We start from the raw sequence: 13081 nt of genomic DNA on the forward strand, positions 1-13081 counted from the left end.
GAGATCTGGAATTGGTGCCTTTGGGAGCTGAGATTAATGTCAGACCCTCGGAGAAGAAAGGCCCGTCATACGCTGACGCCCGAGAACTTATCCTCGACTATTCAGGTGACAAGTCTTCCCGCAGATTGGACTCAAGATACAGTGTCATCCGTGGTGGCAGGTTCGGGACCTATTATTGATATAACGTCTAAAAATGACCCTAGAACTGGGAAACTTAGTGCTGTGCTATACGATTTCAAGACCAGTAGGGATTGTAAACGTGCATTTGATATCTTGAAGCGTATTACTGGTCTGCCCTGCAACTTGGAAAGAATCATCCCACCAAATTATGAAGATCATGCATCTGGAAAGAGTGAAATATCTTTAAACAGAGATTCGTTCCCCTGGAATTTGAGTCTGGATCTACCATTCGAGATGGTTTCCGAAGTTCCTTTACCTCGCAAACCCGTTACAATCACGACATCGTCTTCGTCTGCGTCTAGTGGGGCGAAAGTGGCATTCCCTGATATTTTAAGTAAAGCATCTCAACATTTGCCCCAGTTTCAGCCCAATACTTTCACAGCAGCCGATCCCGTTTCGAAGAATTTAAGCAAGACCCCACCTTTGCAGTTGATCGAGATCATATCGAACTTGAAAATCTTGGCGAACCAGGATAATAGTAGGAGGAATCAGCTGGAAAGTTTCTTGAAGACTAATATGGACATTTCCGTGTCAGTCACGCAGGCGTTGCTGGAGATGGGGTTTATCGACTATAACGCTGTTACCAATGTAATAAAAATGCAGCACAAGGGTAACGGAGTAATGAACAATAATAGCGGACCAGCAAGTACCGTTAATAGCAATTCCAACACACCTTTAAACCAGAATATGGCTCCATTGAATAATATGCCCATGCCCATGCCAATGGCACCACCTTTTATGCCACCACAAAATTCACAAATGCAACAACCACCTCCACCTCCATTTGGATTTGTGCCACCCCCAATGCCATTCATGTCTCCTCCTCCTGCAATGCACTCACCACCTCCAATGATTTCACCTCAACCAGGTGCTATTAACATGGTAAAACTGCAAACATTACCACAGAATCAAAGGGATATGATTAAACAGGTATTGAAGTTAACCGATGATCAACTACGATCTCTACCAGCAGATCAACGAACAATGGTAGAAAATCTGAGAAAGGAATATACAGTATGAAAGGAATCATTATAAATTTTTGGTTTTTTCTAATTAACTTGAGTCAGATGTCAGTTCTGAGACCCGCTCAGAACCTAAATTCGGACTCGTATGTGAGTTGAGCGTAACTTTTAGTTCACTCATTAGCAGTCCCAATCTCATACAGAACGCCTTACATTTGACTATGTCCATCCTGCACAGCGGACAGACAAGCGGCCGCCTTTTTCCACGTCTCTGTGGACTAAACCACTCCTTCAGACATCCTGCATGGAAGTAGTGCTGGCAAGGTATCATGACAATATCGGTATCTTTGATAGATTTTGTGGGAGGCCCACCTTTGGTCTTAACCCTCATACCATCTTGGGTTGTTATCGTATCGTACTCCTGCGTCTTAAGCAGTTCCAGACAGATGCAACAAGTTTCGTCGTCATTGGCCAATTCATTGGGATTTCGTTTCTCTAGTTCCGCTATCGAAAACTTGGTAAGTCCCCCACCGCATGTGCAATCAGAATGTGAATCCATCCTTTCGAAGCTATCCCGATCCATAATAACATGCCCATATTTGTATCCGTCCAACCCTTTGGCCTTCAAATCATGGTAATTGATAGTCTCGACATATTTCTCCAGATCGATTGCCCTACTATACCGCCATTTCATGTTCATGAAATGCGCATACTCTTCGATGGACAGCGTAAACCGTCGAAATGCCCTTTTCAGGTCTGAATGATAATGTACAATTAGGTAGCCTAAGATGAAGAGACCGCTTACAACAGCGTATATAATTACCACCGTAAATACTATAGTTCTTCTCATCTGGTTCACGCTCTCTTCTGCCATCTCTATCTTCTCTGCAATCTATACAATCTAAATTCAATACAAGCACTTTTGGGGATAGTACCCTTCATATAGAATACCAACCTGGCCTGCTTTCGAAGTTTCTTGTCGAGTCTCTGCACTAGTAGATAAAGAAACTTGTTCATTTTGAAGAAACCTTAAAGATGCCGAAAGGGTACAACACCCTTTAAAATAGCATTCCGCTGAGTTCAAAATAAAGAAAAAACCATATCTACCTAATCTTCTACTTCTTGCTAATCTGAATACTAGCTAAGATAGCTCTATTATGCAATATTTAATTAATAAAGCTTGGAATGACAGAGTTTTCAATTGTGACGCCTTTAATTCCTGGCGCGCCCTTCAAAATTCACATGAAAGTAATACAGATATTTCACATGCACCTTCAAAAATAAGAATTTGGTGAGTTAGCCTCTTATAAGAAAGATTGCCACTTTTCTCCAGATTTAAGTCAGTACCGCTGGTCAATCGACTGCTTTAAGTGAAATTCAGGTGAAAATACGCTATGGGTGGAACTAAGGAACACTCCGCTAGAACCCGATCTTCGGGTGTCTCATTCGATCCGCCAGTTACTCATGATATGGTACGTTCTTTGTTTGATCCCACTGTGAGAAAATCGTTTCTAGAAGTATGCATTACGCTGGCACTGGCTTCTAATTTTTGGCTATGTTACTGGCTATTGCAAACGTATGGACTGAGTTTGGCGAAGAATGTCTTTTTATTCCAGTATTTCTTTTGGAGACTGGCGTATAACCTTGGAATTGGTACAGTACTTCACTATCAGTCGCATTATGAATCGTTGACCAAATTAGCTAAAAGGAATAAACTATTCCAGAAGGGAAATAAATCGTTCTTGGCTAGGTTTTGTCAATTTGAATTGTCTACTAAGATGTCCAAAGATTACCATATGTATTCTAAGCCTGAAGAATTAAATATATGGCTCCTTTTTCGTCAGTTTGTTGATCTCATCTTGATGCAGGATTTCTGCACGTATATCATCTACGTTTACCTGTCGCTACCGCAAGACAAGTCGGAATTAATTAACTGGAAGACCGCAGTAGGGATCTCCATGATACTTTTTAATGTGTGGGTCAAGATCGATGCGCATCGTGTGGTAAAGGACTATGCCTGGTATTGGGGGGATTTTTTCTTCTTGCAGGACTCAGAACTTGTCTTCGACGGTGTATTTAACATCTCACCACATCCCATGTATTCCATTGGTTATTTGGGTTATTATGGTTTGTCGTTCATATGTGGCGATTATCGCGTGCTGCTGGTGTCACTCTTTGGTCATTACTTGCAGTTTTTGTTCCTGAAATATGTTGAATCTCCTCACATCGAGAAAACTTATGGGAAAGAAACCAGCGATGGGGCCGAAACTAACAGTAAGATTGATGATCTAATTGCAAAGAAAAACTACAATTACTCGAGGCCTTTGATCAATTCGGGGATCTGCTTTATTAATTTTGATCCTCTAAGGTTTTCCGATTACTTTACTTTAGCAACATCAGCCTCTTTGATCCTTTGGATGATTTTCATTAAGCCAAGTGATACGCTTCTTTTCAACTTGACCCTGGGAACCAAAGTTTTCTCTGCCATTGCTGTCTCATTTATATTGTACAAACAATCTAAGGAAAAATGGTTCACTAAGCTATACTTGCGAAACGGGCATACACAGGTTCATTCATACCAGCAATGGCAATTCATTTACAACTTTTCTTTGTGTCTCACCTATACTTTGCTTGGCTGCCAGACTATTTCACGGATCCGTGCATTATACCCAAACGTTGAGAAAACCCAGCTAATCTTTGGATTACTACTTTGTGCACTTCAATCGTGGTGTAACTCAGAAATTAGGTCTGCCATATATGATTTTGGCTGGTTTTACGGTGATTTCTTCCTAAGCAACTTTATTACAAAGAAGGATCTTACCTCACATGGTATATACAGGTACTTGAATAATCCAGAAGCGTTCCTGGGTGTCGCGGGTATTTGGGGAACTGTATTGATGACAAATTTTTACTGGGAAAACATTGTACTGGCATCGGTATGGACAGTTTCAAACTTTATTTTAGTCAGGTTTATTGAGCAACCTCATATGAACAGAATTTATGGGGAAAAGGTACGTGTGGGAGGAATTGAAAAGACGCTTTTAGGCTCAAAGACATGGCGTAGAGTTTCTGAAATTGTTGATAAAGTCGAAGGAGTTATGATCAAATCAATGCTGCAAAATACAGATCAAGAGGGTCAGTCTGCACTGTCCGATAGCGCAGAAGACTTGAAGATCGGTACTAGCGTCGAGCTGGACAATTTGGAAGAGGCTGTCCAGAATGCCCTGTATAACGTTACCTCAAAGCTCTCACCAAATTGTTCGCTTGAATTTGCAAACTATGACGTGGGCAGCTTTCCTGTCGCTGAGCCGATCACTTTAACATGGCAATTGCCCTCGTCCTTGTACAAGAGTCAAGATTGGATTGGATTATACAGTGTGTTAAGGACTGGTAGCGATCGTCAAAGAACAAAGGTCTCATCTCTAGGTCACTGGAGCGCTACGTCTCGGGAAGGGTACCCCAATGATCCAAAGAACACAAACACCATTGTCGAGTTTGAACAGAGTGCTTCTTTGACCAAAGGTAAAGTCACTTTCGATTTCAACTTGTTGATTTTTGAGCCCGGTACTTATGAGTTCAGATATCACAGTGGTAATTCTCACAAAGTTCTTCTTGTCTCGAAACCGTTTGAGGTAGTCGCACCCAATCTTTCCATTGATTCCCCACGTAAATTGACTCAAGAGCTCACTGAACTTTTGACTAAAGTAAATGTTCTGAACAACGGAAGACTTGATAACAGTGGGAATAGGAACTTTACGTTGGGCACATTCAAAAACCTGATAAAGAAATCTCTAGGCGTTGAGCTGTCATCCGACTACATAAAGAGAGTCGATTGTGATATCAGCGTTATTTCAGAGAGACTGTGCCATATTAAGAATGTTCTTGATAGTCTGGAATAGATTTCCCAATCCCAAAATGCATTAACTTAAAGCTTTTTATGAACTGTTTATAAACGCAACTAACAATTACTCATGTGCGCTCACTTCTGCATCAGGGTGCTAACCATTAGGCTCTTGTAACGAATGTAGCTTTGTCTGCAAATTTCCAAAGAGTCTGATATATCATTACTCACTCCTTCATCTTTCCAGAATCCTGTAATCTCATCACCGTTCTTTATGAACGAAAAGACATTTCCGTTATGATATCCTCCACTTGCCAAATCCAGGATCTCAATCCCAGCGTCTGCCAGTGCCAATGTTATCCCAGTGATACAGTGCGGAATAAGAGCTGATATATTTGAGGAACTCGATTGGCTTAAATCCCGATCGTACGTTAGGTAAACGAAAATGTCTATTCCAGATTTTGGATATCTTGATCTGTTGACCACAGCGTTGAACACACTCGTCAGGAAAGTTGCCACTTCCCTCAGCTGAGTTGGACCATACTTTTCCTGAGATCCGTTTTGCAGCTGTATCGATATGGAGGCCATCGATGTGAACGAACCTCGAAGAGCTCTAGGTCCATATACGGATGCCATCAACGAAAACTGACGGTCTTTACTGCTTACCTCGATTAAAGATGATCCATTGCTATTCTCTATCAATCCTTTACGCAGCGAAATACTCTCCTGTTTGTCCTGGTCTTTCTCCGGTTCTTCTACAACTGGTTTTTCTGCACTAAACGCAATGGGTCTGGCATTTGCGGGCCCCAATAGTCTTCTCCTATCTTGAACGTTCATTTGAGAGTGTGATTGCTTTCAGTGAGCGCTTAATAGTCAAACAGCTGGGGATTTAACTAGTCATCATGAGATTTACAGCTAAGCTTAAGAATTGCACATAATCGTTACTGATGATTTTTCACTAAGCTCATCTCGAAGCTTCAAGTAATCAGACTTCACGAGCTACCTGAGTCTGATTACTCCGACCCTGAGCTTCATTATGAGTACTACTACTGTCAGTGGTGTAGCTAATAAGAGAAAATTAATAACATAATCGTCAGTTCGTTAAATGTTTATCATGAAATATTTAGATCCTATGTTCAATAATCGGTAGGTGGGTCACTCTCCAGTTGCTTCAGTCTCGAATGTTCCAGCTCTTTCTTGTCCTCTATAATGTGAACTTCACTGTTGGGAGTGTACTGGGGCACCGGTGGATAGTTTACATCCGCATAAGCGGGCATGAGCCAGTCATTGATAACACTTTTTGCAGAAGGTGTAATTGGAGTCAGTGGTGACTCTGGTAGTTCGTTAATGACTTGTGCAGTTTGTTCGACTTCAATCGTTTGACATTTGCTTTGTGACCTTGTGGTGCCGATAATCGTCTCGACTGACATTCCTGTGACGTTATTCTGCCTCTTGAGCTTCTGTACGTTGACCATATCCCTGTAAAAAATATTCGACTCTATGTCGTTGTCATCGGCTACTGAAGCATCGTTGCCTACCATGTTTAAAAATTTCCTTTGTATTTGATTTATATTTCCCTCGATATTGGTCTTGCCCGGTTCACTCGAGCTGAGAGCGGTATCACTTGGGACTCCAATTGCCCTATTCGACTCTGTGAAGACTATATTTTTTTGAGAAAGGTTGACCACAACCTCAACGTAGTATTGGAAAGTAAAGTATTTGGATAGACTAGTGAATGTGGAAAAAGCGTCGATTGGTACCTTCAAATACACCGTAGAGTTGCTATGGAAAGTTGTTGGATCGACATAAAGTGGTGAAACACTTTGACAAATATCTTTTCTAAAAGTCTCCATGGGCTCGTCCTTACCACCACTGCCAACCCTACATATTCGACTCAGAGTAACAATCAGACCAGCTGGATGACAAAAACTCTTATAATGCTGAACAGACACATTTATCGGTATTATCTCCCCGATTGAGTAACCTGAATGTGATATATTGACCGAGATGGTGACGGTCTTGTCTACTGCGTTGAGCTCAGAATTGGAACCACTTGAAGAGTTTGAGTTAGACGATTTATTCGTAGTTCTAGTGAGAAAAGATGATGATCCGTCCCCGAGACCCTTGGGGACTTGCCGTACAGTCGAAGCAGACTGTAAGACGACTCTTCTTGTTTTCTGTTTCGGCAGCGTAGCTACATCTACCGGTACTATAACAAAGAAAGCCTGCTCACAACATGAAACAGGTTTTTCTTCCTGCTTGGGGCCCATATTTTCAACCTGACACTGTAAATAATGGCGAATAGAACCTCTTTCGAACTCTAGTGAACTGAAAACTTTTCTACCAGAGCGAACTTTCATCCTAAATGGGAACCTATGTTCACCTTTCGTTAGACCATTCGTAATCTTACCCTTATCCTTATCCTGGTCTTCCGAATAATCTTCGCCATACAAGAGAGTAGATCTTTCAAACAACCTCTCGCCTCTGCTCTTCTTCACTGTGGTACTACCGCTAGTTTTCACCCTAATTTCACTCACCATTCTCAATCTCAGGGCTAAATTCGTAGTATCCTTCTTCAAAACCAAAATAGCTTCCCCAACCACATATTCGTCAGGTTTCCATATCCTATGAGGCTCCTTCAACTCGATGATCAGTTGTCGTACCACGTTATTGTTAAGCAATCCACTACTGCTACCTGTTGCCGCACCATGACTCTTCCTTCGAGGAATCAGTGAATCACGCTCCTTCTTGAAAACGCTCAGAAGTGACATACTCCTCTCCTTGGCTCAAACAACAAACGATCTTCCCCTGCAAGAACTTCAACCCTGGCAAAACCTCTCACAACTGCAATCTTACTCAAAAAAACAACCACTAACGGCAAACTTTCAATAGTAATTTAACCAATAGCAGTGAACGCGACTCCAGACTGGGCTTCCCCGGTTTTACCGACAATGGAGGTCCATTTACCGGTAGTCTTTGATTAAACTTTATTGTCTTATTAATTTTCTTGGCAAAGTTGGCACCTATCGAACAGTTCGGGTAAAAAGAGGCGTCAGCGTCACGAATTCTTGTCGTCTCGAGATTTGAAGCTATTGAACGTGGGATCCTGATGGCTAGTGGACTCCTGTCGTTATGACCATCGGTTTTGGCGTATTTTTCTACTTATGATTCCTTTTAAGTGTTCGAGCTTTATGGCCATCAATTATTTCTTAATATACAGTAGACTTGCTAGATAATGATGTAAATAAGATGAGAGTAAATGACTAGTTTACAGAAGTTGTAAGGTTGCAGGATGGATAGATTAATCGAAGGTCTTCTTTTGACCTTGGAAAGAGGCAGTGTCTCTACCTCTACCTAATGGAGCAGTGTTGGCACCGGAACCAGAAGGTCTGAAGCTACCGCCTCTTCCACCTCTGTTGCCACCTCTGCCACCTCTGTCACCACCTCTGCCGCCTCTGCCACCTCTGAAGCCACCACCTCTACCGCCTCTGCTACCGTTGTCGTTGTTTGGTCTTGGAGTAGAGTAGTCTAGTCTGACTGGTCTGTTATCGATGTATTCACCTTGTAGAGCATCTAGAGCCTTCTTGGCATCATCAACGTTACCATATTGCACATAACCGAAACCCTTTGGTTGTTCGGTCTCTGGGTGGGTTGGGATACGAACAGAGACAATTTCACCGAATTTGCTGAACATCTCGTAAATGTTGTCTCTGTCGGCGTTGAAGGACAAGTTACCTAAGAACAAAGTCTCGGATGGTTCAGATGGAAGGTCACCGAATTTCTTGGCACGGTCATCTCTTGGGTTACCAGCTGGCTTACTCGTAGATAAGTCACAGTTGATTGGTCTACCATCGATCTCTTTACCGTGCATTTCCTTAACGGCCTTTTCAGCGTATGATTTGTCTTCGAAATCAACGTAACCGTAACCACGAGATCTGTCGGTTCCTCTCTCGTAGATGACTCTTGCGCTGACAACACCACCAATGTGGTCAAATTCATTCTTCAACCATTCGTCATCGATGGACCATGAAAGTCTACCGACGAAGATAGTAGCTGGCTCACCGCTCAATTCAACCTTTTGCTTCTTGGAGTCAGATTCACTCTCTTCAGAATCATCGGCCTTACGCTTGCTAGATTTCTTCTCTTCTTCTTCTTCTTCTTCGTCGTTAGATGAGCTGGAAGAAGAGTCGGAGGAATCGTCGTCACTTGAGTCAGAAGAGCTGGAAGAGGTTTTTTCAGCCTTTTCTTCAACCTTCTCTTCAGCTTCTTCATCAGAAGAAGAATCAGAGTCACTAGAAGATGATGAAGAAGAGCTGCTAGAAGATGAAGAAGCTTCCTTCTTAGCTTCCTTCTTGGTCTCTTTCTTAGTCTCTTTCTTCTCCTCTTCTTCGTTAGATGAGCTAGATTCACTGTCAGAAGACGAAGATTCGCTGTCAGAAGAAGAAGATGATGAAGATGAAGAAGATGAAGATGATGAAGAAGAATCACTATCAGATGAAGAAGAATCGCTGTCAGAAGAATCAGAGGACTCAACTGGCTTCACAGCTTTCTTTTCTTCCTTCTTTGGCTGGACAGCCTTCTTGGTATCTTTCTTAGTAGTAGACTTTGCCATTCTTGCAGTATTGATGCTGTGATTGGTATCAATTTCAGTGACAAGTACAATTGTTAAAGGTGAAGGAACAACTTTCAACTACTTTTAAAAGCGATGAGATGAGCTGAAATTTGAAAAATTTTCAATGAGATAGAAAAAAAAAAAAACGAGAAACTCATACTGCGGCGCTTTCTGCGTGGCCTGGGCATCTCAAGATGGGATTGACCATTGGTTTGGTCGATTGGACTTTGATCGCGATGAGTTGAGCTTTGTAGTGAGGAGCAATGGACAGTCCTTGATGTATTGGTGTAGTATATGGGTCTATGTAGCTCGCAGCGAGACTAGAACAGCAGAAATAGAGGTAGTAGAATCATGAACGAAAGCTTGTTGCTGATAGCTTCTCCAGCGTAAGTTATGGTTGGTACAGTGCTGGGAAGGGAGCCTGAGGCTGCGAGAGTAGAGGAGGATACATTTGGAGTTGGACCAGCAGAGGTGATTTGAATATTGGTCGTGAGACTTTGAACTACTGTGATAAAGGACTGAGTCGTTTTAGTGATTAGAACGTCCGAAGTGGTCAAAACGACATTGGTAAAGTCTATTGTAGTTGGGAAGACTGGTGTTTCCGTTGTAACGAACGAAACTAAGGTTGATGCAGTTTCAGTGCATATCTCTTTGACCACAGTTGATTCGATGGGTACAACGGTTGTGGAGCTGATGATGATAGTTGATGTAGTGATATCTGTGCGTGTCGTAACTGGATTCTGACAACTCTCTGTCGAGGTTATAACACTCGCTGCGTTGCACCCTGTGTTTGAAACTGTAGCTGTACTGGTCTCTGTGACTGTCAAGCTCTCCGTGACTGTGATCACCTGGCAGGTGCTACCACTTCGATTGACTTCAGCCGTGTACGTCGTAATCTCGGTCTTGGTGACAGTGTTTTGTGAACCAGGAACGAGAGTCTCTGTTACTGTTACGAGTGAGGACTGCTCTTTTGTTACAGTTGTGGTATAGTCACTGCAAACTCCAGTAGTGTAGCTCGGAATTGTGGAACAAGTGGGGCAGGTAGTTTCAGTGGTAGTGCTGGATACAGTAGATGTTTCAGAAGTGATCACAGGAGTGGATACTTCTCGGCAAGTCGTACATTCGGAAGAAGTTATCCCGGCGATGGATGAGCTTTGAGCCGACGAACTTGGAGTTGCACTGGTCGAAGTTGAAGATGAACCATGTGATGAGGTATAACTAGTGCTGGAAATCACGGAAGAACCTGAAGGTGTACTTTCACTGGTACTGGAAGTCGCTGAACTCTGAGTTGAGCTCTCAGTAGTGCTAGATATCGCAGAGGAGCTTTGAGAAGTTGATTCAATAGTGAGAGTAGTAGAAGAAATGGGAGGTGCTGTCTCACTGGTACTGGAGGTACTGCTGCTTGAAAACGAGGATGAACTTTTAAATGTAGATCCGCTGCTCGAAGTAGTCTCACTGATGCTGGACGAGCTGTGAGTTGTGGATCCACTACTGCTTGAAGTAGTCAATGAACTCGGAGATGAAATTTCACTGGTGCTATAAGATGAAGAAGGCCCATATGATGTAGATCCACTGAAGCTAGAAGTCGTAGATGGCTTATGCGACGTAGAATAGCTAGTGCTGGAGGTTGTCGATAAACTTTCGGACGTAGTTTCGCTAGTGGTAGAGCTTGGAGTGGGTGAGCTCTCGAACGTACTGGCACTACTTGTACCTTCACTTGTCGAGATGGTCGAAGAACTCTTGGTTGTACTCGAGCTTGTAGTACTACTTGACGGCTTGCTCTCAGATTTCGTACATTCTGTGCATATAGTCGATGTTGTTGTCGATGAGCTTCCATGAGTGAAGCTACTTGTCTCGCTCTCAGATTTAATACACTCAGTGCACCTAGTCTCAGTAGAGGTTTTGCATTCGGTGCATTCCTGAGACGTGGAAGTGGTAGTAACGGATGAACTTTCAGAGGTGGAAACAGTACATTCCGTGCATGAAGCAGATGCTGTCTCAGATGAACAGGGACAGTAATAGGATGTATCAGTGACCGTTAGACTGATTGTCGTGGTTGGCGGATACGCAGATACTACCGATAAAATGAACGAAAGACAGGCTAAAGACCTCACCAGCATATCGAAGGAGTGATAAAACGAAAGTGTTTGCTTGGTGATCGATCAATCGCATGATTATCCATCTCAATAACGATGAGATCGCGTATTTATAATTGAGCTGTCACCAAAATTTCCATCACTGGCCTATTCTGTCTCATCACCAAACGTATCACCATTATTACCACCATTGGCGGATCCATAAAGAGCCGAATCATAGTCAATAGATTGGCGTTGTTGCCTTGTTACATTTCATCGAGATATTTGAATTATGTGTATGCCCCAAGAGTCCGTTGAACCTTCCTACCCTTTGAAACCAGTCCGCAAAATTGCAATCACCTCAAATGGTAACTTACGTGGATTGGCCGTTATTAGAATTACTACAGCTCTCTTTAATATGCACTCAACTCTAGGGCATCGCTAGCTTAATCGCCTTGTTTCAAATGTATAGTATTGAAAATCTGAAACATGGAACTACGTATTTTTATTAATTAGTATGTAGTTCAGACTACTAAGGATACAAACTTCTGGAGTGGAATTATAAGACGCTCATTGAAGAGCTTTTCTCTTGCGACATGTTTCATATCATTATAATATCTAAATCAGATCCAAACAAGTCACCCTTTGCTGATAACTCACCTTCTTCTCTCCACTAAATTAGAAATATCCAATGGCCAGACTTATCAACTGTGTAAAATTGTATATCAAGATTATTTGTCTTTATCTGTCTTCTCGACCTTATCTCTTTAATACCATGAGCTAAACTAAACATTAAGTAAACCTAAAAAAAAAACTGCTTTATCCTTAAACTATCTTGATTGTATGTAATTGCCCTGTAACTGACTAATGCTAAATTATGCTAACGAATGAGAAGTAACGCACCTAATAACGATCATTTCAACCTATATTCTTGTAATCTTCTAGTCCCGTCACCCACTTCAACCCTACGTTTGGGAACTTCATCCGACATTGACCATCCACGGGGGACTGCCAACCTTGGATCAACATCTGTAACACTGTGCCTCTCATCATTCAGCAAGATCGTAGCAGATGCACCACTTGGACCCACCACAGATGATCCCCTCTTTTTATGCATCGATTGAGCAGGAGTCTCTAATGATAGTGATTGACTCATGGAACTGGGTCTCCTTGCTCTCGATACAAGAGAAGTGTTCGGCGTGGAGGGGTACTCTACAAGGCTATAATGGTAATTTGATTCATATTCTTCTCCATTTAGCTCTCTGTCACTGTTATCTCTAGAGTGAGTCATTGCCAACTGCTTTCTCAAATGCACATTCTCCTCCTTAACCTTTTCCAACTCTCGAAGCAACCTTACAACCATAGCATCCTGCTCTTTCTCCATCTCATTAATGATCTCTTCGCATGATAG

The 13081-nt window shown here is 42.3% G+C and overlaps 8 protein-coding genes across 8 annotated transcripts; 2 read left to right on the forward strand and 6 right to left on the reverse strand.

The window, feature by feature from the left end:
• Positions 1–36: 36 nt before the first annotated feature.
• On the forward strand, positions 37–1200 carry PTI1 (cleavage polyadenylation factor subunit PTI1; the record flags this gene model as incomplete). Its single annotated transcript, XM_003682260.1, has 1 exon — positions 37–1200. One exon carries the CDS (start codon positions 37–39, stop codon positions 1198–1200), a length of 1164 nt encoding a protein of 387 aa, XP_003682308.1.
• A 33-nt stretch (positions 1201–1233) lies between these two features.
• Positions 1234–2016, reverse strand: TDEL0F02870 (uncharacterized protein; the record flags this gene model as incomplete). The annotated part of the gene is made up of 1 exon (XM_003682261.1): positions 1234–2016. The coding sequence occupies one exon, from the start codon at positions 2014–2016 to the stop codon at positions 1234–1236; it is 783 nt and encodes a 260-aa protein (XP_003682309.1).
• Positions 2017–2536: 520 nt separating this feature from the next.
• Positions 2537–5041, forward strand: CHO2 (phosphatidylethanolamine N-methyltransferase; the record flags this gene model as incomplete). Its single annotated transcript, XM_003682262.1, has 1 exon — positions 2537–5041. The coding sequence occupies one exon, from the start codon at positions 2537–2539 to the stop codon at positions 5039–5041; it is 2505 nt and encodes an 834-aa protein (XP_003682310.1).
• An 80-nt stretch (positions 5042–5121) lies between these two features.
• MTR3 (exosome non-catalytic core subunit MTR3) lies at positions 5122–5820 on the reverse strand (the record flags this gene model as incomplete). Its single annotated transcript, XM_003682263.1, has 1 exon — positions 5122–5820. One exon carries the CDS (start codon positions 5818–5820, stop codon positions 5122–5124), a length of 699 nt encoding a protein of 232 aa, XP_003682311.1.
• Positions 5821–6119: 299 nt separating this feature from the next.
• Positions 6120–7754, reverse strand: RIM8 (Rim8p; the record flags this gene model as incomplete). The annotated part of the gene is made up of 1 exon (XM_003682264.1): positions 6120–7754. The coding sequence occupies one exon, from the start codon at positions 7752–7754 to the stop codon at positions 6120–6122; it is 1635 nt and encodes a 544-aa protein (XP_003682312.1).
• Positions 7755–8284: 530 nt separating this feature from the next.
• Positions 8285–9595, reverse strand: NSR1 (Nsr1p; the record flags this gene model as incomplete). The annotated part of the gene is made up of 1 exon (XM_003682265.1): positions 8285–9595. The coding sequence occupies one exon, from the start codon at positions 9593–9595 to the stop codon at positions 8285–8287; it is 1311 nt and encodes a 436-aa protein (XP_003682313.1).
• A 320-nt stretch (positions 9596–9915) lies between these two features.
• Positions 9916–11715, reverse strand: TDEL0F02920 (uncharacterized protein; the record flags this gene model as incomplete). Its single annotated transcript, XM_003682266.1, has 1 exon — positions 9916–11715. The coding sequence occupies one exon, from the start codon at positions 11713–11715 to the stop codon at positions 9916–9918; it is 1800 nt and encodes a 599-aa protein (XP_003682314.1).
• An 868-nt stretch (positions 11716–12583) lies between these two features.
• On the reverse strand, positions 12584–13054 carry RTS3 (Rts3p; the record flags this gene model as incomplete). The annotated part of the gene is made up of 1 exon (XM_003682267.1): positions 12584–13054. One exon carries the CDS (start codon positions 13052–13054, stop codon positions 12584–12586), a length of 471 nt encoding a protein of 156 aa, XP_003682315.1.
• Between the last annotated feature and the right edge of the window lie 27 nt (positions 13055–13081).

The sequence above is a fragment of the Torulaspora delbrueckii genome, chromosome 6 (genome assembly GCF_000243375.1).
Source record: "Torulaspora delbrueckii CBS 1146 chromosome 6, complete genome".
Lineage (NCBI taxonomy): Eukaryota > Fungi > Ascomycota > Saccharomycetes > Saccharomycetales > Saccharomycetaceae > Torulaspora > Torulaspora delbrueckii.